General features: G+C 40.3%; 3 protein-coding genes and 2 long non-coding RNA genes across 7 annotated transcripts in view; 3 read left to right on the forward strand and 2 right to left on the reverse strand.

The window, feature by feature from the left end:
• LOC145453424 (carnitine O-palmitoyltransferase 1, liver isoform-like) overlaps window positions 1-4,993 on the reverse strand; it is a 76,524-nt gene extending 71,531 nt beyond the window's left edge. Inside the window, exon 1 of one of the 2 annotated variants that reach the window (XM_080331406.1) lies at window positions 4,974-4,993. The gene's annotated coding sequence lies outside the window, so the exon portion shown is untranslated. Of the gene's footprint in view, window positions 1-4,971 lie in introns of both variants that reach the window. The other variant, XM_080331405.1, reaches the window with a different exon arrangement.
• On the forward strand, window positions 934-5,251 carry LOC145453434 (serine hydrolase RBBP9-like). Its single transcript, XM_080331422.1, has 4 exons — window positions 934-1,132; window positions 3,907-4,024; window positions 4,084-4,248; window positions 5,009-5,251. The coding sequence occupies exons 1-4, from the start codon at window positions 1,034-1,036 to the stop codon at window positions 5,182-5,184; spliced, it is 558 nt and encodes a 185-aa protein (XP_080187548.1). The 5' UTR covers window positions 934-1,033; the 3' UTR covers window positions 5,185-5,251.
• Window positions 5,252-6,533: 1,282 nt separating this feature from the next.
• Window positions 6,534-12,670, forward strand: LOC145453437 (ciliary microtubule inner protein 5-like). Its single transcript, XM_080331424.1, has 3 exons — window positions 6,534-10,317; window positions 11,518-11,630; window positions 12,125-12,670. Exons 1-3 carry the CDS (start codon window positions 10,112-10,114, stop codon window positions 12,241-12,243), a joined length of 438 nt encoding a protein of 145 aa, XP_080187550.1. The 5' UTR covers window positions 6,534-10,111; the 3' UTR covers window positions 12,244-12,670.
• A 144-nt stretch (window positions 12,671-12,814) lies between these two features.
• LOC145453441 (uncharacterized) lies at window positions 12,815-18,746 on the forward strand. The gene is made up of 3 exons (XR_013919763.1): window positions 12,815-18,136; window positions 18,231-18,278; window positions 18,652-18,746. It is a non-coding gene; the product is annotated as an uncharacterized LOC145453441 (long non-coding RNA).
• Window positions 18,747-24,796, reverse strand: LOC145453442 (uncharacterized). 2 transcript variants are annotated; one of them, XR_013919765.1, is made up of 3 exons: window positions 21,391-24,796; window positions 21,140-21,314; window positions 18,747-18,965 (listed from the first exon to the last, which is right to left on the reverse strand). It is a non-coding gene; the product is annotated as an uncharacterized LOC145453442 (long non-coding RNA). The 2 variants fall into 2 exon arrangements; XR_013919764.1 differs by having other exon boundaries at window positions 21,381-24,796.
• Window positions 24,797-26,461: the final 1,665 nt, after the last annotated feature.

The raw sequence follows: 26,461 nt of genomic DNA on the forward strand, positions 1-26,461 counted from the left end.
ATCCAAATCCAAAACCTAATCCATAACTTTTTCATATTCAAGTCCATGTCCAATCCTGATCCGATTCCATCTGGAAATTCAAAAAAAATGCAAGGAAGGAATTGGAAAATTTTCTTTCACAACCAACGATTCTCTTGATTTAAGATAACTTAGCATAGGGCTGCACCTCTCATGTTCATTTGCACCGAGTGAACCATAGTGTAGTGTACTATAAGTTCATCGATAACTGATCGGAATAAAGTTTGTCGCCATTCGCCGCACGACATACTAATGTCGCAGAAAATCGGTAAATCCAATCCAAATCCTAATCCGTTCAGAAAAAAATCTCTAATCCTAATCCAGTCCAAATCCGACAAAATTTCACAAATCCTGCTTTTTCAAATCCTAATCCTAATCCATGCTCATCTCTGGCATATACAGTTATACACGCTGGATAAAAGAAAGGATAGCGTAAATGTAAGCGACAAAATGAATGCTGCATGTTTCGGTAGGTATGTGGAAGTATGCGGCTTTCTTTCTCATTTATGTCATTATGTATAGATGCTTTGTCTTGTTCTTTCCATTCGCTTCTTCAAATATGTTCTTCATCTGGTCATTTTTGTCGCCGCAATAGCGAGCGACACAGGGAGAATGACCCCAGGTCAACCTCCCACGTCCCACCATAGCTTTACAAGGCTAAAGGCTATGGCCCCACGTTGCTAACTGGATTCGAACCAGATTGCCGGCGTAGCTTGAAATGGGGAAGGTCAAGGAGGGATAAAAGTATAAAAATATCGCTTATGAAATATATTTTAGCTCGAGCTGCTCTTCCGATATACCGATCGGGGGCAATGAAAGCATACGATTATCAAAATCCTTCGGCTCCGTCGGTCTCGTTTGTTTTCTCTCGCCGTTCACGCAGGTCCAGTCGCCACTTTAGCTACTCTAGCAAAACATAATAGCGGGTCAAGATTACGTCGTCTGTATCTGTGAGGTCTGCTTACTGTGCTGATGGTTATTGTAGGGTTGCACTCATTTGCCAGAGACTGAAGCAATGGCTCGCGAGGTTGTGATTGTGCCTGGCAACGGTGGTGGGAATATATTCAGCGATGGAATGTGGTACGGTTGGCTCAGAAAGAAACTTCTAGAATACGTGAGTAATTAGCTTTGACTACAGCTTGCTCTGCTCCAGGGTGCTGCGGGGAATTCGATCTTACTTGATTTGTTGGCCACTGCACTGACCGAATAACGTAGGCCCCGCACTGACGTTCACTTTTTGCTAGTCCTGTACATTAGGGCTGTTCAAAAATAACTTTTTTTTCCTGATTCCAGCCATTCACTGATTAAATTGTCAGGTTGCCACAACAAAGGCTGCACACCAAATTTGGTTCAATTCGAACATGTCTAAGCGTCCGCAGAGCCAATTAAAATTTTTAATATACTACGTAAAATTAAAAAAAAAATTTTTCAAATTTTTCTCTCAACCCCATGAAAATGTTGAGATGTCTTCAAAGACCATGCAAATGAAATTTGAGTCAATTCCAACCAGTAGAAACGGAGTTATTTGAGTTTTTCGTTGATAATTCTCGGATTATCCACCAATCAAGGATAATTGGAGAATTATCAACGAAAAACTCCAATAACTCCACTTCTACTAGTCCGAATTGAGTCAAATTTTATTTGCATCGTCTCTGAAGACAGCTCAACAATTTCATGGGGTTGACAGAAAAATTTGAAAATTTTTTTTTTTCAATTTTTCTGTATAAATTAAAAATTTTAATTGGATCCGCGGAGCCCTATACTTGTTAGAATTGAACCAAATTTGGTGTGCAGCGTTTTTTAAGGTAACCTGACGATTTAATCACTGAATGGCTGGAATCCGGAAAAAAAAGTTATTTTTGAACAGCCCTACTGTACATCTCATACACGAGGCATTTAATACAAAACTCACCGCGTTGCGGGAGCGTTATACTCTGTTCAATACCAATACCACAGTTGCATAAATTAGTATGTATATTGAATACCTATCCTACTTGAAAATGTTTCTGCAGCCGGGAGCATTCCTGCCATCAGAAACGCGATACGTTGTATTTGTAATCACTGAGCTGTGTAGAACATGAGAGAGTGATTGCCTTTTTCGCAATTGTTCTCCGCGAGACAGTTTGGGTACGCTCGCATTGCCGTTGTAAAGGCAAAATCACAATAATTTGGGTTACAAGTGAGCCTTTTTTGAGTAAAAATCACCGATGGCTGCTGATGCTGATACATTTATGATTTGTGGTGCGGTGTTATACGAAAAGCCAGGCAACACTCTGATATCATGAGTCCCGTAATATTGGATAATATTGATAACTTTAGTCGTTTCGGCATCATATCTGTTCTTTACATTGCATTGTGTCTTGTGTATCGCATTGTACTATACATTGTGTATGTCTTGAACGGATGAAAATATATAGTCTAACGATGATTACGATTATATGCAACGGTGTCGCGATATTATCGTACAGCGCATTTATGAAATCTATAGGCCTACCGTGTGGCCTGCAATATTCACGGTCTTATATGGTAGACCTACCTTCATTTTTTGCTTCCGGACGTAGTTTATTTTTGTCCTTGATGTTTTCGCGGCATATACACCGACTCATGATACACATACACAGAATCTGTTCATATGCATAACATGAGTGTGTGTTGCGCATGTGCAATTGTGCATATATGCCGCTGGACAAGAAAGGTGCAGGTATAGCCTTTTACCGCTTTCTAAGTCTTCCACCACCCCGCCATGCTATCCCAGTAATGCATGAGCGCCAAGCAGGGAAGTCATGGATACCAGTGTTACTAATCAGGTCTTTGGTCTGACCCGGCCGGGAATCGAACCCGCGACCTACCGATCAAGAAGCCGAACGCTTCACCATTACGCTATCTTGTCGAACCTACCTATCGTATAGACCCCGGTCGAACTTTCTCGCTGAAGTTTCACTATAGCGATGTCATCCATATGTATGTTTTATAGACATTTTGGAGGTCAGGAATTCATGATATACTATTGTTACGGGCTAGGTAAGGATTTGATTAGAAGTAATGTTGTATATTAGGGGATACAAGTTACGTTAGGCTAGCACTGACAATGTTAGTTTGGGTCGAGATGGACGAAACTGAACCTGATTGAAGAGATTGTCGAGGTTCAGCTGTCTGTTTAATAGAATACATTTTCAACTTTCAACACGCAAAGAAGCTCTCCCTGCACTTCAACAAAGTAATGTAGTGTACGAATATAAGTGCCACTGTGATTGTGGCTACGTGGGAAGAACGTCAAAACGTCTGCAGGAACGCATAAACCAACATGTCCCGAGATTCATCAGAACACGTGCTTCACGCTCAGTGAAAAGCTCACCCTTAACTCATCCGCTTAAGATTGATGCTGATCGATCAAAGACCATCAATTCTGCCATCGGCAAACATCTGTTAGATAATCCGATGTGCGCGAATAATTATCGAGACGACCGATTTCGAATCGTTGGGCGAGGCCGTTCACAATTCCATTTATGTGCCTTGGAGTCGACTTTTATCAAAATACACCAACCAAAACTCTGTCAACAAAAGGAGTTCGTGTACCACCTAAAAATAGTACATTGAACGCTCTCTCATTCACGAAATTTCATGCTGGTGACGTCATATTTTGTGATACGATTGTTGATATACAATGTTCTTTTCATTTCTCGACTAGTTGCTGACGATTACCCCTGACGAGTGTCAGCCGAAAATATTCGGGTTCATTTCAATATGAATATACTATTCAATTGTATATTGAAGTTCTGTACCTCCAAGAAGCTCTTAGAATACATTTAGTCTTCGCCCTGAATGTTGGGTGGCGATAAGATCGTGCGAAATGCAACAATACTGAATTGTTCAATACTCATCTTCCAGGACTCTGAGCTTACTGTGAAACTAGAGGATATGCCGGATCCAGTCGTGGGGAGAGAGTCTATCTGGATACCCTTTATGCGTGACAAATTGAAAGTAGGGGAGAATTCTATCATTGTCGGTGAGTTGATACTGTCGATTATGCTAACTGCCAACAACCATCCGACTGTTTCTCCTCAGGACACAGTACCGGGGCTGTGGCCGCTGTCAGATTTTGCGAGCAGTACAAAGTCCACGGAATTGTGCTGGTTGGAGCTTACACGACCGACTGTGGGATGGAAAACGAAAAGTTAAGCGGATACTTCGATCGTCCATGGCAATGGAGCAAAGCCAAACAGAATACTGGTAGGGTAGGGTCGAAGACCAATCGATTAATATATTGGCCTGCACCAGCTTCTTGAGGGGCTACACGCAGGCAGAACCCACTATATACACCCCTTGGATATATCTCCACTCCATACTGATGGGCGGGTGTATTTGACTAATTTCCATCCAATGGAAGGGTGTGAAAGCACAATTTGTACCATGAAGTGCTGTTTACCTGATTCGCAATGGTGAAAATCGGCAATACACTTTTGGTGCATCCCGTCAATTATAGCGACGGTCATAAAGCAGACTTGGAAAACTGGAAAATCATATTTTCTTAAATTAAATGAGATTTTGAATTCTAGCTACACATTTTTTCCAAATTAGATAAGAATTCGAATTACTGAATTCGCGAAAACTTCGAAATTGAATCAACTTCAGTTCAAATCAATGATCATTCTCATAAGCATAACAATGGCAAATGTCTGTACACCGAGCTTGGCTCGTTTCGTACTATACTGTTCCCATGCAGCATTTACAGGGAAAATAGAAATTAGATTAGAATTAAAATCAGAGCATAGAAACATTGAGCTCTATTTATAGTCTAATTAGAACTAGAATTATCCAGTTGTCCAAGTCTGGTGCCAATTGAACGTTTAGGATTAGTTTATCTTTTGTTCCTTCCGTGCCCAATCATTTATATGAGTGCTGGGTAACTCATGAATATATGCAAATTTTGCATGGTACAATGGTACATGATGAACTTAATACAACCAAATACTCCAATATAAATGTTTAGAGTGGATCTCGCAGTTCGGATCTCGTGACGACCAGTACCTCAGTTGGGACGAACAAGTCGAAGTGTCCGTAGGGCTGGAGACGGATTTTCACCGATTTGAGGACCGCGGCCATTTCATAGAGCCATATTTTCCCGAACTTGTCACGTTACTGAAAGGACAGCTGATGAAAAACTGAGATAGTGTCCGATACTGTACAATGTACATAGTGCAATCTCCAATATGAATACAGTCGATGGAGTTTATGTTGGTCCGTCTTATGATTACAGGGCTGGGCAAAGTCGAGAGCCTGAGTGAGTATATGAGTATCATAACGCCGATAACGGTATGGCGTCATAACAGTAATAATGACGTGAAAAGGCCAAATATGTAGCTTTTACGTGACCTCAGAATATAATGCTAATTCTGCATCACATTGAAGACAATTCGAGGCAGGTTCTTGCTTCGTGTGCCAGCCTATGGGTGTATACTATAGCCTATACTGTATAAGTGTATATATTCAAACCCGGATGTAGGTGGTGCACGCGCTGATATACACAGTACACACTATTTTCGGTAAGAATGCAGGACTTCCACTGGGCAAATAGTATCGAAACTATAATTCTCGTTGATAAATTAACTCTGGCTGGCAAGGAGCATGCGTATCATTTCAGTACTAAAAAAATCATCTCTTATCACACGACTCTAATCGTTATAGAATTATTACTCGATTAAGATTAGGATTAGAGTATTCGGATCAGTCTTCCCAGCCCAACTTGTTAGTTGCTCGAACATGTAGTCTCAAATTCTTCGAGGGCACGACAGGCAAGACAAATTGAAGGGCGTATAGGGTATAGCATAGCGAAAGTATCGAACCCCACTCGAGTACGGAAAGTGTCCTCTCTTTGTTTTGTGAAGTGTTTCGTCGCCGCCGCTTGTGGCAAAACAGCCGGAACAGAACATTTCATGTTTACCCGCGGTTGCAGTGTTGAATAGATATTTCATTTCAGCATATTTGTGTCGAAACAGACGTTTCTTTGAGAGGAGGCGTCTGTCACAGCTCACGATATTGTGAGAATATGTCACGAGCTCGAAAGGGGAGTGAGTCGAGCCAGCAAGACCTCTGTGACACCAGGAATATTTTCAGATTTTCCTGATAAGATTAGAATTATAGCTACAGCATTTTTTCGAATTAGTTTACCATTAGAATGACTGAATTCGCAAAAACTTGGAAATTGCGCTAAATTTTGTATCAGAAAGATGGAACAAAAATCAATTCAGCTCATATCAGATCATAGTTGATTCTGATAAGCACGAGAATGGCAAATGTCTGTACAGCGAGCTTGCATGGCTCGTTTCGCACTATGCAGTTGTCCTGTGGCATTTTCAGAAAAACCAGAAATTAGAATTAAAATTAGAGCTCAGAAACATTTCATAAATTAGATTAGAATTATATTATCGTCATTTCTTTATATTTAGCCAAATTAGACAACTATAGAATAATCTAGTTGTCCAAGTCTGCTAGGTGATGGCTTGATTTGTTATAGTATCTCCTCAGATTGCTCCAAGAAATATGTCGTGAATTTTAAGCGAGAGAGGGCTGAAATTTTCACCCTTACGCAGATTTAATAGTTTAGCGCGGACTACGCAGCTGCTGTTTGCCACTGGGAAAGAAAGCATGGCAAGGTGGGTGCGCATTTGTCTTCATATCGATACTGAGTATTTTTGATAAGACCCTGTTTAATTCTGTACAAATTTATGTAATGCCCACTCGCATAATTGACTACGAACCGAAAAAAATGAAACATGAAATTGACCTTAAAACGTGCGCTTGGCATTTCATGCAACTCGTAGCGAGTTGCGATAACGATAGATTCCGAGCCATTGTCATACATCCCCACAATATCAAGGAGATGAAAAGGTTCAACAGCTGACATGCAGCAATGCTAATACAAAGCGCTAGCAACACAGTCTTTGGGCCAAATCGGATAATTTTTATTCATATATTGATACCATAGTCAGGAATATCCAACCTTTTCTCTATATTCACGATCGCATTTCGATTATTACTTCTATAGCGATACGGCAGCATGCCGGCGAACAGGCGTAAAGGATTACCTGAACAGACTTTTTGGGGTACAGCTTCGGGTTTCCATATATTTATGTAATGAATATATTATTAAAATGTATATTACCTGAACACCAAACATCCATATTAAATTGACTCGTAGTGTGCGACTTCGAATAGCTGACAGCCCGTTTATGGTTTCTGTACCATCACTTGTAAATACCTTGCTCATGGCATTTTCAAATTGTAGAAGCAGAAGAACGCCCAGTCTCACAAATATGGCGGCGCCTTTCTCGGGCACAAGACCTCCGCGACAACTATTGCGTTGATCAGTATCAGTCTATTAATAATCTCATCATTTCAAATCTCTTTAAGACTGCGGTACAATGAGAAGATAGGATGGTGTCGATCGATATTTGTGAACATCATCACATCATGCGTCTCCTTTTTATAAAGATTTTCCGTGGCTTCGAAGAACTCCAGCCGTTTTCGTTGCGTTCTAAAACTTGCTCAGCATATGTAGAGCAATTCGCAATGGCAACGACCTCATAAAGCAATTCACGACAAAGCGTAAAAGCAAATCCATGTCAGGAGTATATCGGGCCACAAGCGATCGGAGAACAAGCCCAAGAACCATAAAGCCGAACCCCAATAACCATAAAACCAACAAAGCCTATGTATACAGCTTTTCGTTTCATACTGACAGAGATACTGTAGTGACATACAATCTAACCTAGTGTCAGGTATAGGCTTGAGCCTGATCCGAGTTAGCGATTAGGAAGATGGTGAATCTGACAGAATCTCTCTCGAAGCACGATTATTATAATCAAGGAATGACGAACTTCATGCGTGTGATTATTAAGGTATTATTGTGAAGACTGATGGCTTGCAAGCCAATTCATAAATTCACATTGCATGGTAACGACCGCTATGTGCTTATTGAATTAGGCTACGTGTTAACGGCCACATCTACAGTCATATGGACCAAGGTATACGATAGTTGTAATGATCTTTGCTACATACTATCTAAAGCTGAAAAGATCACTACAATAAGCCACACAATTAGGCCTACAACCAATGTTCCCTCTAATTTTTGACGAGTCTGCGCGCACTCACCACCTCACTGCACGGTCCCTTGGACAGTAGTGCGCAACGACTAAAAAAGATCATCACTTTCTGTGCGCAGAGACCTTGTTAGCACTGCGCATTTGTGCACGTGCGCAGCTTAGGGGGAACATTGCCTACAGCTAAGTCGCCGATGAAGAACTAATTAGGAGCGACACAATATAGCGGAGAAGATAGGTATAGTGAAAGTCAAGTCGTAATTGACTAAATTAGCTCACTGTATAGCAAGGGACTTATTCTTGGACTACAGAACGTAAATATACCATTTGTTTAAAATGTAAAGGTTGAGACACAAGAATTCACCACGGTTGTGTACTGGGTATTATCGACGAGATCCAAAGTCATGTTGCTATAATGTTAGGAAACTGTCTGACTCAACAAACACTTGGTTTGGTTTGAACTGTTTCCATATTTGTCTCGAGTATTGACACAAGAAATGATACAGAAGCATCAATTGTTTGAGACATCATAAAATCAGCCGCCTATGAGTGGCTATATTGTGTTACCATTATCGACGATTTAAAGTCCGGTGTTAATTATTTCTTTGTGACGCGACGAACTGAGGAATCCGTTTTTCTCCGCCTCATTGTTAAGGATAAATGGCGACTCGGAAAAGCGCCGTCTCTGGTTTCCCTGTCAACCGGATAAACAAAGCCACCTCGATTTGAAGGCGTCGCGCGTCGATCATTGATACTTTGGCCTCGTAAACGCTATGTGTTCAGAAGGCAGAAGGTTATGTGTTCAGGAATAACCATGAATTGTCATTATGGTGGTTAATTTATCTATTGCCGAGATATATTGAGTCATAGGGGTAAATCTTTCAGGATGAGGGTAAATAATTCCAAATTCCTTCTACATTATATATATAACCGCAAGACAGTGACACGGTGACTAAATTCCACCCATATTAAAAATAAACATAGTTTTAGCATCACCTAACCAAAGTTCAAATATATACCTCTTATGCTACAACCAAGAATATAGTGCCAGTTCTACATCACATTGAAGATTATCTGCCATTTTTCGACCGTAGTTAATTCATTGCACTTAGTGCCAATCTTGTGGGTTTATCACGACTTCACAGATGAGATATGTCTTTTTCTACTAACGTGCGTATAGCTTTGTGATACATATTTCGCATGGTGGCATGCAGCCAGTCGAGGTTTCTAGCCTGCCACATGCAACGAATAGTATCGAAACTATAATGCCCGTTGATAAATTAACTCTTTTAGTGGCTAATGAGCGTATCATTTTAGCACTCGTAAAATCATATCTCACTACTAGACTGAAATCTCTAAAATTGATACTCGAATTATTGTGGCCAGCCCTATTTATATTAAGTTACAGGGTTAAATATTCCAGGATGAGGGATAATGTCTTCGAAATCATTTCGACATTAGTTCTATAATCGCAAGACAGCTACATGAAGGCTAGATTCGACCAAGAGTATAAAAAACGAATAGAGCAATTTTGATCTACAACTTTCTGGTTCATCGACTGAACCATACATCGATGTTATCTTGGCTCGTTTCAAATTCCATAATCTGGTACAAATCGCAGTTTCGTCCGTTGGGAAACAATACATCTATTGTACGTTACAAGAGTCGATCCGTGTTTTCGTTCAAATTTCTTTTGTTACAACTTTAACCTTATTGAACCTTCCTGAATAGATAACAACAGCCAAGCCAAGAAGTGAAGACCAGACCTGGTTGAGAGGTAGGGCTGCTGGACACAATCATTCGACGATTCTATTCTGAATAGAGTATTAGGCTCCATTGAGAAGCAGTCCAGAGATTCATTTTTGCTCTGCAGATATAGATACTAATAAAAACGAAACCAGATTTACATAAACCAATTTTATTACTATTCTCTTTGAATTAGAAGCTACTTACAAAAATTCATTTATGTCGTCACGTCTCTTTGTCGGATCATAATGGATTTACGGACCACTTCTGCCGGTTACCGTCTGCCGCTTGGAAAAACAACAACTCCCTTTCGCGCCGTCAGTGAGAATAAGCCAGCTCCGACATCGGGGACTTCGCCGGCCAAACGCAAGGATCCTGTAGACCGGGACGAGGTTTCGCAGAATAAGATTTGGCGCGAAAGAGTCGAGGGAGAATGGAAAGGCCTTGAAATCTGGTTTGCTTGCTTTTTGATTCTCAGAAGGACTTGTACATGTGCCTACAATGTATTTTCAAAATGTGCCAATGGAATCAAAACTGCTCACTTTGCAAAACTAACAACTAGAACTATAGAACTGACGACCTTAAAAAAATTGGCAACTAATGAACTAGATTCCGAACTACATTGCAAATGAGCAAAGAAATATTGGAGATCGAATGGGCATTTCAATAGGTCAGGGTTTCAGGTTTGACATGTGAGGGCTTTCAACCCTTGGCTTGGCCACTATTAGTAGTGATGACTCAGAGCTAGCAGTGGCTGCAAGAACATCACACAACAGAACACCGGTGTCACGATTCACGCTTAACGGCCACAATTGCTTTCTATATAGTTGTTCGGCAACTAAATCTTATATAAATGCACAACTAGAGCTAGAACTACTCAAGACGAGTAGTTAGTTGACCATCAGATTGGTAGTTTTCACAAGCATGTCGTTCACGGAAGTGAGATTTCCATTGTCACAAATGTCTTCGATGTCGGGGAATCAAACCGTGATCTGCGGCATATATCGGGCGTTGTGATTCGCAGTCGCGCCAATTAGGAAGCCCGTGGTCTTAGCTTTGAATAGGGATTAGGACTGACATAAGATGTCCTTTTCAATTCTCTACTAATTGCTGACGATTACTCCCGAAAATAATTTCAATATCAATATATTTCAATATCAATATACTATTTAATTGTATATTGAAGTTCTGTATGTCTCCAAGAGTCTTTTCGTATAGTTTTAACGAGAAGTGATTGCGGCAGATATCAAAGCTGTCGGATTCTCAAAATCAAGATCCGCTCATGACCTTGCTATAATCAAGTGGGTGGGAACATATTCGGTAACAAGCGTATAGGTACAGGTACATGGTAAGACTCATGCTGCAACGTCATTATAAATGTACTCTGGATGCGTCAAATTGTTATGGCGCTGTCCCTGCAGGGAATGCCTATTCTAAATGCGAATTTATGTCCCGGTTAGCAGATCATGACATCGCATTTTATCTTGTGTACCGCATTGTACATTGTGTGTTAGAACCACTGATTATAATTATGAAGACTGTAGTATTTTGCGGTTATAACCTAATTTATTTAGACTTGCAGAGGACCATAGGTTTAATGAGGCGCGGCGCATGCTCATTGCTCGTCACTCCTGATATAACTTCGTTTCTGCAGGGAGGAGAAATGGGGATTTATGAAAGAATATGACCCGAGGGGCAGGCCAAAGACTCCTCAGGAACTGCCGGAACATACTCCCGTCTTTTCCAGCAATTTACCGAATACCAAAGGTGCGTCGCAGGACAGGAAAACCGCATACCGGCCTTGGCCAGACTTGCACGCACAACTAGAAAATTCTCGCTTGTCTAATTGGTATTAAAGTGATTAGACTATAATTAGAGCGAAATGCTGGTAATCTAATTATAATTTTTGAAATACTTCAATGCACACATTTTAATTCTATTTTAATTTGTGGGTTTCCTGAAAATGCTACAGGAGAACTGTATAGTGCGAAACGAGCCAAGCTTGTTCAGACATTTGCTATTCGCGTGCTTAAGAGAATCAAATCTTATTTGATATACGAACTGAATATTTCTGTTACGAGCTCAGCAATTCTAATTCTAGTCTGATTTGAAAAATACAATGTAGGCTACGGTAGCTATCGCCTAGAAATAATTCCATCCTGATTCGGAAAAGCTGAAAATTTTCTAGTAGTATAAGTCTGGTCCGGGTGATTACTCACTAATGATCATTATTACAGCACTAACATTTTTAAATGCTATAGGTCATGAATATGGAAGCAGGATAGACACCGATATTGGGCGACAGATGACTGAGATGGAATACTTGTTTGATTGCAAAGTGAGGAAAAGAAGACTCGGCGCCGAGTTCGTGTGCTACTGATTTGAATTTGTAGCTCTGGTCGATTCAGACTGCTCTTTCCGGCGTCTGTCTATTACTAACCTGTGCGGTAGTATTCTACTATAGGTAATCCATAGGTTAGTACTCTATAGTCTGTTTCCGTGAGGTTGGACGCGTACCGTGACATTTTTTCGTTTTCAACTTTAAAATTCTGTTCACTCAGATCAACCCAATGTAATACGACGTCACTCATGTTACCTATTTTGACTTTTACTAATTTTTCTTACCTCATATATATTTCTCTCATTTTATTTGTTAATTCACTTTCATCATACACTTGTAGGCTACCATAGGTCTCGTCATGTCGAATGCAACACATCTACACGGCGTTTATTGTAATTTGTAATTAAGATATGCGTACTGCGTTGCCCGTTTCCACTTTATTATTCATTAAAAAATAATGACCCGATACGAAGTTCTATTCTATCAGCTCATTTGCCACAGTCACTAGCAATTGTTAGCCATTTAGATCACGAGAAACAGAAGTGTATGTCACGTCGAGATTTACCCCCGCGCGGAAGGAGTATAGGACTGGCACACGAGAGGTTGTAACTATCGGCTGTGACATTTGATGATATAGTCTACTGGAATTGTGTGATGGACAGATTTTACACCCATGCAGGCACACAGCGGAGGACACCGAATTGGCATGTTTTACCATCTGACATGGTGTAAACATGAAGGATATAAACTTATAAGCTAGTTGCTATAGCATAGGAATATTGAATCGTATTCTGCGTGGTAATCTTGTGCAGTCGTGCCGCACGAAGACAAGTTCAAAACTAAAAGTACGGCATTTCTCTGTTATTAGGCCTACACTACTGGCCTCACAAAACTGAGGGCGAAGGCGCGATTCCTACCAACTGCCCCCTAGAAGGAAGCTATAAAGTGTCGGTTACAAGTCCGAATAATCAGTAGGTCGTGGGTTCAATTCCGGGCCAGGTCGCACGTAAAACTGATATTCACGGTTTCTCCACTATGCGCTCATCATAGCTTGGAGAATTGATAAATGGTGGTTCTGACTCGATAACATGTAAGACGTTCACAGTATAGCCTATATAGTCTCTATAGCAGGGGATGGTCTGCCGGTGGTCCGCGAGAAAGTTTTGAGTGGCCCGCGAGGTAATTTTCGAAATTATTCATATTATCAAAAATATAATTATCCATGTAATTTATTGTGAACTTGCCTGGCCAACCAAAAATTTGATTAGCCTGACCGTGTAATTTGTGATGGTGATGGCTGAAATATCAGTTCCGACTCATTAGCGTAGCCTAGCCAGAGGCAACGTAGATCGTACATCTTCGTATATATGACCACAAAGTAGAATATTTCGTGGCAGATTTATTTGACTTGAAATTTTTCTTAGAATTTTACGTGATATATTGTCACTCAATTTCTTACTTGTAGAATAGGTATACTATTGTTACCATCTCCAGAGTTGAGTCTAACTATAGATAACTAACCTAGGTTATCTAATATAGGCTACTCGCAATTATGAAAGAACGTGTCGTCCAACATACCACTTTGCGTGTGCACTCGTACTGCAGGGCATGGTATGGTATGGTATGGAACGAGAATTTTTCATACTCCATACTTGCCTTACTCTCTCCATACCATACTTGCAATTTTCCATACCATACCAACATTGTTCCATACCATACTTGATACATATTCCATACTTTCAAATACTTCAATATCATAAGTATAGTACCTTTTCGAGCACCTATATTATTGATATTTCGGATGTCGTTATTGCTTAAACCAGGGGTCTCCAACACGCGGCCCGCGGGCCGCATGCGGCCCGCGAGGTCCTATTTTGCGGCCCGCGACCTGATTTGAAAAAAAATTCAGAAAAACGCTTAGTAAATCATGTTGAAACGCTAAAATTGATTTCAGTTGAAACATAATGTTGTTGTTTTTCAAAGTGAGCCATTCTATGTGCCCACTATCACTATTACTCACTAGTTGATACGGCTTCGGCATGGTAATATCATTCCATGGATAAAGAATTTGCTGGTACGAATGGGCATATTGCCTTGACGTGCAATGGCCCACCACTGCCAAGACCGAGACGCCTGCAAAGCGACTTCGGGCGCTCCAAAAGACCATGCTTTACGAGGAGATAGTTGTCTAGCAAGTAGGCCTACCGTGTATAGCTAACCCCAATATTGATTCTTCAATCCATGGGTGGCCAATCTGCAGCAGTAGAAGGAAAATTATGCGGCTGTCGACACTTGTAATAACAACCCTAAGTTTTCACAGATACCCCCTGCATCAGCTGTATCTGGGAATCTGATCACATTGGCCGAGAAAGGATAAATATTTTATAGTAATATGTGAAACTATACTAATATTTATTGACGAAATTCACTCATGAACATGAAAAATTTTTCGCGCTTCGCGCGACTACAGATTGGTTCTCTGTGGCTCTTTACAACATAACTACTAACGATTTGGTGCGCATAGTAAGCCGATATGTGCATATAGATTAGTTCGGAGTGTACCGGCAATGGACATGGACATGATAACGTGGGTATTTGGCCCCAGCTAGTTTTTCACGACTAACCACCGGTACGCGGCCGCAGGCTACATGAGTACGCGAAATGCGGCCGTGAATTACAAAAATGTTGGCCACCCCTGTTTTAGCGGCTAAAGAGTGTTGTCATTGTCAGGTATCGTGTACAGCTCATAGTCCAAAATATAATGACATTGATGATCATGATACTTTTTGTTGTATTTGTGTTTGTTCAATAAAATATTAGTTCTTTTGTGGTGACTATAACCGTCGCCTAGGTTAGAAAGCACAGCGTTGTAATAACGTAGAGTTATCAGACGTGGTTGTTGAACTGCGTTGACTACTTTTATATCGATATTGATGTCATGCGGCCCGCGGCCTCCAGGAATTTGGAAAAGTGGCCCGCGACCTATTTTGAGTTGGCGACCCCTGGCTTAAACCAATGATATATATACAATGATTGGAAACTCCAGTGAGCTCTGCGTTTCAGCGCGTCGCGAGTCATGCTTCACTACAGGAATGAAATCGATGTAAACAAACGGTTCGCCAGCAATCTTTCTTCAGGAACTGGCGTTAACGTAGTGAAAAGTTTTTTATCGAGACCTCTTTTGCACGTGAATTGTGTGCATACTGTACAGGTTTTGGCCAATACCAGTAGCATGGCTTAATATTCAGACGAAACTGATGTACCAGTGTGCCTACGTGATGAACATTGTGATCGGAGGTGGTCTCGCAGTATCAAATAAAGGTGGATACTTCATAGTACGAGCTAGAGTTGGGATCAGGTCACTATCTTCAAGTCATTACAAATTTTTAATCAAGTCACGAAGTCATTTCTAATTTTTTCAAGTCAATTCAGGCAGGTTCTAAAACTGACTCTGGAGTCAGGCCTTCTGAAGTTGTGAAAGTTGGCAAAACCTACTTGAGGATATCGCAAAAAGCATCACGTTTTTGAAGTAATAATAGTCATTATTCCTCTGTTACGGACATTCATCTTGTGATCCGAATGCTCATATATACAAATGAATAAAAATAAAAATATTTTTGTTTGATACATATCAGGAGTAATCGTCAGCAGCTTTTAGATACAGTATACAATTGACTAACAGATGTATACAAAGTAAAGTCTAACTCATTTCTTCATACTACTCGTGTACTTTTCAGACCGTTCATTTTCTGCTTCAACAAGTAGATTTCAATATCCAATTGACTAAGAAACGTCTGCAAAACCTGGTCTTAACCTACTTTTTCAAACTACGGTACTTCATGAGTACAATTTACCATGATATGATGGTATATCTTATAAGTGTATGTGTGCGCAAGAGCGACCCACAATAGGTAGGAAGTTCCTGCCATTGTCCATGTCAGGTTTGATGGACTTGTACACAGCCAATGATCTATAAATGATTGTTCACAGCATATACTTTGTATAGTCATTAAATTGTAATGTTGTCCATGTCCAGTCCAGTTTGTCTGTCAACTCTTACAATCATAGCTGACTTGCGAGATGGTGACTTCGAAGAATGGGACGGAATAGAGGCTATCCAACAATCCCCTTCACTCAACAAATCTCCGAACTTACACATCACCATCTATTCCCTCAACGGTCCAGGTGATCATGGAAGAAGTTGATCGAATCCGAGAATCATAACAATGTGTCATCGCATGGGTATTACAGAAGCAGGATTTTGAACAGCTTAAATACCTCACCTCTTCATGGACTCCTTAATGCTCTGATACTAGTCGTGTCTAAATTTCAATGAGGATACCAACACCATAATATCATTGAGAAGTTTATACGGGGTATGGGTATTTCATTTACTATAACACTTGAAAACTGCATAAACAACTTTTGTTATCATGTCAGACTTGTTGTCATCTAAATTCAGAATAACAAGAACCAAAATCCTAGTTAACGGAAAGCATTCAAGTCAAGTGAATATGTAGCAAAAAGGGATTTTCATATTTATGCAAATTACAATATCAGATATACCTATGTTTAAGCCATTCGATAAATGTACTGCCTGCATCTATTTTTGTCGTAATTTATGAAACTGTGCTGTGCTATTACGAACAATCGAATAACTGTGCCTAGTAGTTGATAACGTCAATGTTTCTTGTCACGTAACAAAAATATATATTCTCAAATGTTATTTTTTCGAGCTTTCTTATCCTCTCTTAATGACAATATCAGGACAGCAGTTAGATGGTAGAGCAGCGATCTCACATGACGTTGAACATCGGAGGGCATTCAAGCATCAAGTACCATGGCATTTGAACACTAGTATGTTTCAAGCCTCTTTAGAAATCAATTATGCTTTGAAAATTACCATATCGCAGGTGCGGCCAGATTTCCTGATCAGAATAAAAATGATTCCAATAACGGATCAAGACTCAATCTCTTGGTGATAATGAGGTAGTCTGCTCGATGGATTGGCAAAAATGTCCGTATCAAATTTATCATTGATGTTGTTTTCTTGTCTCTTTGATAAGCTTTCCTGCTCACGAATTTCGTTGCTGTTTCTGGGGCATAAGAATATCTCCAGTTTTGCAGTAGCGGCATATCTTTTTCCAGCTAGTACAAGTGAAGAAATATTATCTGGAATGCAATATGGCTTAAATGGCAGTTGTAGCTGAACTTGGTTGTCATATTCACAAGGCACACGAAATTATCCACAGGTTGCATTGTAGTGTCCATCTCTTCACCTCTATCGTACTCGAATAATATGCATAGTCTTTCAGCAAGACTATTTTTCTCTGCATCAATCGATCCAATGAGTATCAATCCAATCCGGCACCATTCGTCAAAGTAACATTCATATTGACTACAATCTTTGGAAATATCTCAATGTCTGAAGCAAAGTGGAACATGAAATGGTTGCTTCTCATGGACGGCCTGGCGTGCCGAAATCCCATAAGATAATGATTTGCACTTTTATTAGGATCCCTGAATCCTTTTCAATTTCCTCGCGACTGTGGGTTGCTTTGCGGCTGTTTCAATACACGAACAATCTTTTCTTGAAAGTTAGAATGGACTATAATTTATAAAAAAATGTTAACGATCCTGTAAAAAATTTATGCATTAGACATTTAGGCCCTTTTCATACCGGGGTTCCGGGAATAACATTTCTCGAAAATGTTTACCGGAACCCCTCTATGTGAACATAACACTGGTGATTCGGGGCGGTATGAACGCGCTTATTTTCGGAGATTTTTACGGGACCGACTGAGTATGAACACGAATGGCGCAGCTGGGTTCCCGAAACGCTGTCAACCAAACTTTTAGTTACCGTAACGCGCTGTTCATTCAGGCTGCTTGTATTTCGAGGTCAGATACCTGCGGCATTTTGATCTTCTTGGTAATGCATTATTCTTGGATTTATATTCTGTATGCTCACAATACGCAGTCACTGACTACTAGTCAGCTTCTTTTTTCTGTGGTTTTGTAAACAGAGCACGGCTAAAAAGATGGAACACCATCTCCAAATGATGCAGCATTGGGTGAGTTGCCTGAAAACGTTAGCACTTCAACACTAATTTGGCAGGTGATCTTAACCCTTACCAAATTTGCTACATCAAAGGCAAGTTTCTAACCACGGATATGCTGTGTGTAGGTTAGTCACCGTCATATACGCCTACTGAAAAGGGGATTTAGTAACATCTGCTTTGATAGTGGCAGCACAGCAGAGAATGATGTCCTTAGCTCTGACTCACTAACCAAAAATTCAAATTGTACCAACGGGCTGGTAAGCCATCGTACATCATCCAAGCCATAATTTGGTTTTCACCTATGCCTTCATTTTCTTGTTACAACCAAGTCATTCCTTTGTTATACAAGGTTAGGCAAGTGTAACTTAATTTGATCTTTTCGCAGGTCTAGATGGAGGATACTGATGAAAAGGCGGAACTGTGCAAGTGTGCATTAAGTTATAGTTTCTCTCATGAATAAAATGAAACAGCACAAACACATCTGGTTAAGCAAGAGCATTGTTTATTGAGAAAGTCACACAGGGCATTTCCGACGTCTGGGCCAGCGATACTTGGATCACCACCAGGTCTTGTCTTCATTGCGTATACCATCCTCTGTATCATTCTGGCCTTAGCGGATTGCAGTTTATGAGAAAAGCTGAACACCGCGCCTTCCGTCGACCAAAATCTTTCAACCTTCATGTGTGCTTTGCCAAGTTTCTGAAAAAGCAATTGTGAATTTTAAGGGCAGCAGAAAGGAAATTTATATTACATATTTGAAATTAGCTTTAGCTTATGCTCTGTTTGTGTTTCAGGGAAAAGGCTCCATGAGCCGGGGCTGAAAGGGATAGGCTGCGTCATCAGTTATGTAGGCTAGTACGGAACCCTCTGGCTCCCAATCATGAAGTCGTCCTGAAAAAACTTGAATGCAGCAAATGCATGTTTGGTACAAATGTTGCTGTGGTAATTTTTTATCCACCCACAACACTCAGACTTGTACAAAGTACTGGAATTTCAAAATGCGCAACTTCAACTAGAACTACTCAATTTTTTAAACTAGCAACTAGAACAGCGGTGGCCAACCTTTTCAGCCAAATCACCACATTCGATTAACGAACTATTCTGCCAGCCACTAGCCGCGCGAAGCACGAAAATTTTTTGAAGTTGATAAATTAATAATATTGTCATTGACTATATTGCAAGCCTGCTGTATATCGCTGGGCTCAGTTTGCAAGGACTGGACTATTCGGCACCTGGACATATCGATATCGAAAGCTTCGTCCAACATGCGGCAATCATTTTGTGCCTAGGTTTCATAGTCGACGGTCTTTCTGCGAGCGCAAACGGGAGGTCGCGAATATATATATAGTTAGACTCAATCTGATAGATTAGGCGTTCTTTCATTTTCACAAAGGGCTAACAATATTAAAAGCAAGAAATCGAGTGACAAGATGTTGCGCTAAGTGTGTAGAAAATTGATTAATCTTTTGATTAATCTATCGCAAAGTATTCTGCTTTATTGTAGTGTATGAAGATCTACCAAAATGTGACTGGCTCATAGACCTACCAATGCGTCGGAACTGATATTTCAGTCATCACATCTCAAGTGCTGCGGCCAGACTAATCAAATTTTTGATTGGCCTTGCAAGTTCACAATCTGTGCAATCCATTTTTGATAATACTACTAATTTCGGAAATTAACTCGCGGGCCACGGGTTGGCCGACCCTGAACTTTTCGAAATCTGCTATTAGAACTAGAACTACTCACTTTCAAATATCCGCAACTAGAACCAGAAACTATTCACTTTTTCTAATCCACAACTAGAACTATATAGTTTTAGTAACTAAAAGTAACTAAATAAGTAGGTTGATGTATATGTCTGACTACACTACAATAAATATACAAATTTGGTCTCATTTTCAGCAATTTCAGTCAAGTGAGCAGGGTTGTAACCAAGTCACAAGTCGATCCCACTTCAATAGTTTTGACTAGATTCAAGTCGAGTCATTTTCAATTTATCACCGAGTCAAATCCGAGTTCAACTCATCGAGCAGAGCGTCGAGTTCGAGTCATGGTTTTATGACTCGAGTCCAAGACATTGTGTTGATTGCTTAGTTTCCAGTTTAAGTCTATTTTCCATCAATTTGGGTCTTACTTTTGAGACAGAAAGTAGCCTACTTGGCAAGAACAATTGGTCTTTCAGACTTCTTTTTCTGACATAATGATTCAAGACCAAATTTGTCTGACCTTTTTGCAGTGGTATGCTACGCAAAAACTGGCTGACATTCCGCCATGACAAATATAGAAATATTACTATGCACTAGGGCTGGGCAAAATTGAGTACCTGAGTGATTCGATTCTGAATCACTTATTACGCTTCGAGTCGATTATCATCATGATGACATCACAACGTACCATGCCAAAATTCAAATGTGTAGGCTACCTTTTATGCCACCATAAAGAACATAACGCCTATTGTCCGTCACATTAAAGATACTTAAATGTTTTTTCGACCATACCGTTTTCATTGCACTGCTTGACAGTGTTATATGGGATGGTCATGACTTCGGAAATGTGTTATTTCCAGCAACGTTTGTAGCTTTGTACTATATCTCGTATGTTGCGACACGGCCAATCAAGGTTTCCAGGCTTACTCAGTGGAAAAGTTTATCAAAACTACGGTATAATTCTCGTTAGTAAATCAACTTTCAGTATAATTTCAGTAGCCTACTCGAAAAGTAGTATTTTACTACTCGCCTCGAATCAATAAAGTTAATACTCGATTCAGATTCGAGTACTCGAACCATTGTGGCTAGCCCTACTATAGGCACCAGCAATTTTTATTAAAATCAACTTGTGACGGTTGCCTTCTTAAAATACATCTGATGTTTACCTGGATCTATAAACGATTGGCTTCATTGGCTAGCCTCCAAAGAGCGACAGCTACTCAGCAAGCAAGAGAAATTGAGTTCGTGTAATTTGCTTGCTGCTTTTCGTTATGGTCTCGAAGCTCGTCGCAGAGTATACCAAATGTTTCTCTCACGAATTTCTCGATTTCCCTGGTTTTTCTGTACAGTGTACATAAGATTAGATTTACCCAAACCATTATACAGCAATCACAAAGATAAACTGACTTTGTTGTACCTCGTACACAGATGTGATCGCCTCGGTGGTTCTTTTCATTCCAGGACTCTATCCTCTTTGCTGGCTTTCAGTTTCTGCTCTCAGCTTCGGTTGATAATATACAAGCCAGGAACATGCTCGGGCTCTATTGCTGATACAGATATTGAGTATAGAGCCCCATACACTTCGAGAAGGCATATCCGCAACATCCCATAGCTAAAAGTTGGAGCCAACTTCTCCGCATCTCACGTATATGCCTCTCCCACATTGTTTTCCACAAGCATATTACAACTGGAACACCCCACAGACATGGTTTCGTAACTATCAACACTTACGGAGAATCGCGTTCATACTGGCCATAATTTCCCGCGAATTTACCGAAAAAACGACCTGTATGAACATAAGTTCGCGGTAACTCTAAATAGGTATGAACGCGCTCTTTTCCCAGAACTGTTTCGGTAATTTTTTCTCTATGTGAACATCGCCTGTTTCGGAACTTGTTCCCGAAAGAGTTTCGTAAATCCGGTATGAAAAGGGCCTTACAGAATGGGAATTTGTTATGTCACAGTTTTGCCAGTCAACTACTATTGAAATCAAGTTATTTATTCAATCCGTCAAGTATTTTCCGTACTGCCGCATATGCAATATATATGAGCAATGTGCATATTCAAGAGAGAGATTTGGCATTGGATGATTGTGGAGTTACATTGCTGGAAAAATAACCTGGGTAGCAGCACATACAATGCAAGTTGATGCTCATGCTCAGGTCATAAAGCGTGATGCAAATGGCGAAAAGTTATGAAGGTTATACATAAAAAAACCATAGACGTACACAAATGCATAAATCATCTATTTTGTACAATCCTTCCAGCTATCAATCTTAACGAGTACTCCATGTTAATTTTCAAGGTTTACAGGCAATGCATGGGGAACACTTCACAACGGGTAGTTCATATCAAAGTGCCAAAACGTTTACCAGGTATATTTTTAATAAATGGGCATTGGTAGCTACGCTTTCGGACACCGCGGTGTGAAAGATTCAACTATTGAGAGTAGTACGACATATCACGCCAGGTCGATGTGCACAATACCAACTATGGAGTGATTATCCTCAATATCATTCTAGTGCATTGTTTTGCCGATGGAATATTGTTTGGAACAATGCCGATTCTCATCATTGATGTGGAATGTGAATTCAACGGCCTGACCCGGTAAAAAGTTATATCTGTTAGCATTTTACCAATCAGTACAATGTTAGTTTCGATTTTATATTATATTATGAAGGTACAATCGCTATACTGATACTATGGTTGCCAGTGAACTCGGCCCTTGGTGAATTCGGCCTCACAATATTACAATATATACTATCTAAAACAACTTAGTTGCTCACACAATCATCGTAATCAACCCTTCTCTTTTAAAAAATCAGGTGACGTAAATGCTGCCAGAAAAATTTCAAATCCTCTTTCAACAATCCTTCCAGGTTCTGTACATCTATATTGACGCTCACCCACAGTATCTATAAATTCTTTAGGCTGTGTCGTAAATGCATGGTTGCAACTGATGCTAAAATACCTCGCAGCTAGTCTGTACTTTGATAAATGTGCATTGTTAAAAGTTGTATTACATCCTATTATGCAGCACTGCCTCACTATGCTCAAGAAACCAACAAAAACTAAACCGATTGGGGAAAATCAGTGAATTAGTATGCCAGCAAGGCCGATCGCAGCACCCCACCACAGTCGACATACGCAATCCCGTTCCTGTACTCAAGCATATCCCGCGACGGACTGATTTCGCCGGGAAACTATCTTATAGCGTTAAGGGGCGTGGCAGTTTCCAATCATTGTATATATATCATTGCTTAAACTTAGCCATGATGCGAATGTAACTCCTGGTAATAGTTTTACAGAGTCTGTTTTGGTTAGGTTTAGTTCACAGTGGTGAGGTGCCGTGTACCTCTACTCGACAGGTTCCGCGAGCAAAATGAGATAGTCAGTAGATTGTTATCTAGGAATGTCCACAAAAGGGACTGGCAACATACGGCCCGCAACGTGATTTTGTCCGCCCCGCGGACAGTTTCCCATCTTACATGATCATGTGGCCCGCGGCCCCAATCTGCCGAGATTCCCCACTACTTGCCTAAACATCAAATTTTAGTGACTGCATGTTATTATATAGGTCTGCGCACTGCGCGAGAGTGGAGCTTACGTGTAAGTCCTTCGAAGCGATAAGACTTGCATTAACGGCATTTACGATGTACTCAACCCTAATGAATCTTGGTACATTTTGGGTAAAGGGGCTTATCAAACGCTTTGAAATCTTAATTGAGGATTGCACTGTGAGTTAGTTGATCAGAGAGAAGCAGACATGGCGGCGCCTGTATGACAATGCCGTTCTCAAATCCACGTTGTATTTTCATTATTGGCGAGAAATGGCTTTGAAGTGACATTTCTGTCGACAAAATACAATCAATAAATACGATTTATTCCTTGTATATATGGGCGAATAATTTATCCATTCAGCAATCCGACCCGCCATACCTAATTTTCCTATATCAGGCCCGTCGACTAGAGAAGTTGCACGCCCCTGCTCCATAACATATCATCGCATTTCCGGTACATTGGCATGAGGCACATGCAAGTTTGAAGTAAATACTCGCAAAATAATTTATATTATAGGCGCACCCATAAAATATCCCAGCTGCAGGCGATCAATACTGCAGCGATCTGCGTGATTATTAGTACAGTATTTGGTTGGGGTTAGTGTGGCGAGAATTTCAAACTAGATCTACCCCACTCCCTGATCTATAATCCTAATGCGAGAGCGTTTGAGATATGACCAATAAGATAGCTCGGTATGTAAATAGTATAAATGTGCGGATAATGTTCAGAAGAAATGTAATTATATATTAATCACATTGAGTACGTTGCATCATGATTGCTTGTAAGCTGTCGTCACTCAAGGAATGAGGTAGTTGGAGTAGCCAACATTACCAATTATTGCGTCACATGATAGACTATGCTCGGAGACGTCGTGTCTAGACTCAATAGAATATCGGGTCAACATTACTGTTGTCATTATTACATCACAAAGTCACGTCATTCCAAGTGCTCGTAAAACCGTTGCACAAGCGTGTATTTGATCCTACACAGCGTTCAATAGTTCACGTTCACACATAACAAAAGCGATCATATTCCGTGAACAGCGAACAACGTACGCTTCTTGAAGCTTGCACGATAAAATGTATAAAACACCAAAGTATGGAAGTATGGAAATGTCGTTCCATACCATAGATTAAAATCTTCCATTCCATACCATACTTGCATTGTTCCATATTCCATACCAAAATATCGATCCATACCATACCATACTTCCATACCATACCATACCATACCATGCCCTGACTCGTAGAAAGATTGTCGGCGATGAAACCTTTGCACAAAATAATAGGCGCATCGCATGTTCGCCGAAACCTTCGATATTGATAAGTCCAAGCGCCTAATAATCCTGTCCTTGCCAAATCAGCCTAGCGATGTGCAGATATGCAAGCAACAATATTATTGACGGAATTCATTTGTTATCTTTGCGAAATTTTCGCGCTTGGCTCGGCTAGAACACAATTGCACGCTGAGTTTTCATGGCATATACTATAATAGTTACCGATTTTGATGCGTAGTAAGACAAGTCTTGTTTTCACCGTTACCTAATCCGGTTCGCTCCTATCGGACGACCAGTAAAATGTGATCAACATTCCAGTAGCCCGCGCAATGTTTCGTAAATCTCATGTGGCGCATTCGCCGAAAAGGTTGGCCACCCCTGCTCTGAGTCCTCTTGGTCTGTAGTCAAGTCACAGTATCTCGATTGGGCAGAGTGCAGGCGAAAATGAAACCGATCTCTCTCTCACACACACCATCTCTCTAATGCAGTGGTTCCCAAACGGTGGGGAATTTCGGGATTTCTGGTGGGGAATAGACTCATTTTTGAAAAAAAATCTTTACAGTAATAGTCTCCTTTATTAAATGTTGTTTTGAAATGCCGGTCGAATATTTCGTAGCTCATTTGCAATTCAGCGATTCATATTATCAGTGCCTCCAATTAGCAAGAATCGCCTGAATAGCGACACGTGATCTCCAGAAATGTTTTTATTATTTGTACACCATCATCGGTCACGAAACGTAGTGATAGAAAAATCTGATTCGTTGTACTAAGAGCTCATATTGCAGAACATGTATTCAAGGGAGATCGTGGACTCACTAATTGATAGCACATATACAAATAAAATTACATATTTATGTTATTTCAAGTTCTTTTAGTATTGTGCGAAAGTGTAGTTTACGGCGGTTTATATATATATCGCACGCATGAGTTCGTCAACATCAGGAAGTTTATCTGACCCGTGTATTATTCGGCATTTACGTATGTAAATTGATGCTACCCCGCAACATTTGGAAAATTTTCTAACTCTTCCTATATTTCTGTTAGCTGAGCACCGGGGTAGATACATATATTTACGGAGGTGCGTTTACGGTTACTAGTTCACCGCTGCGTTAATTTTATTGTGTGTTGATCAATTCCGGGGATCTGAACAATCACCAATAGCACGTACTATTTACTAAGCCAAGTCTTGCAAAATTTTATTGGAGGTAGCACTTTAAAGGGTACATATGGATACAGAGATTTTAGGTGGGAAATGAAGGCTCGGAATAAATTGGAAGTGGGGAATTAGGATAAAAAGGTTGGGAACCACCGCTCTAATGCTAACGAGCTAAATTCTTCAGTCATATCTTGCTGTTGCAGTCTTACAGCAATCTTCATTGAATTGTTTCTTCGACAGAATACCTGTATTTTCACCAGCAAATAGTAGTTTAAGCGGCACAAGTATGTATGCAATGACACCCGAATACACTTTTATGATTCACCCAGTCACTGATTTTCATCACCTATCGATCGTATGTAAACAACTGCCGCTGGACTGGACTGTGGTCTGTGGAGTGGACAGCAGGATGAGGACATGATAACAGAGTGTTAAATTCCACTGTTATTTAATCGTTAATTTCATTTATTTATTGTAATATACGTTTTGATTACA

Source organism: Botryllus schlosseri, chromosome 13, assembly GCF_051294905.1.
Source record: "Botryllus schlosseri isolate E-star chromosome 13, Bs_hap1, whole genome shotgun sequence".
Lineage (NCBI taxonomy): Eukaryota > Metazoa > Chordata > Ascidiacea > Stolidobranchia > Styelidae > Botryllus > Botryllus schlosseri.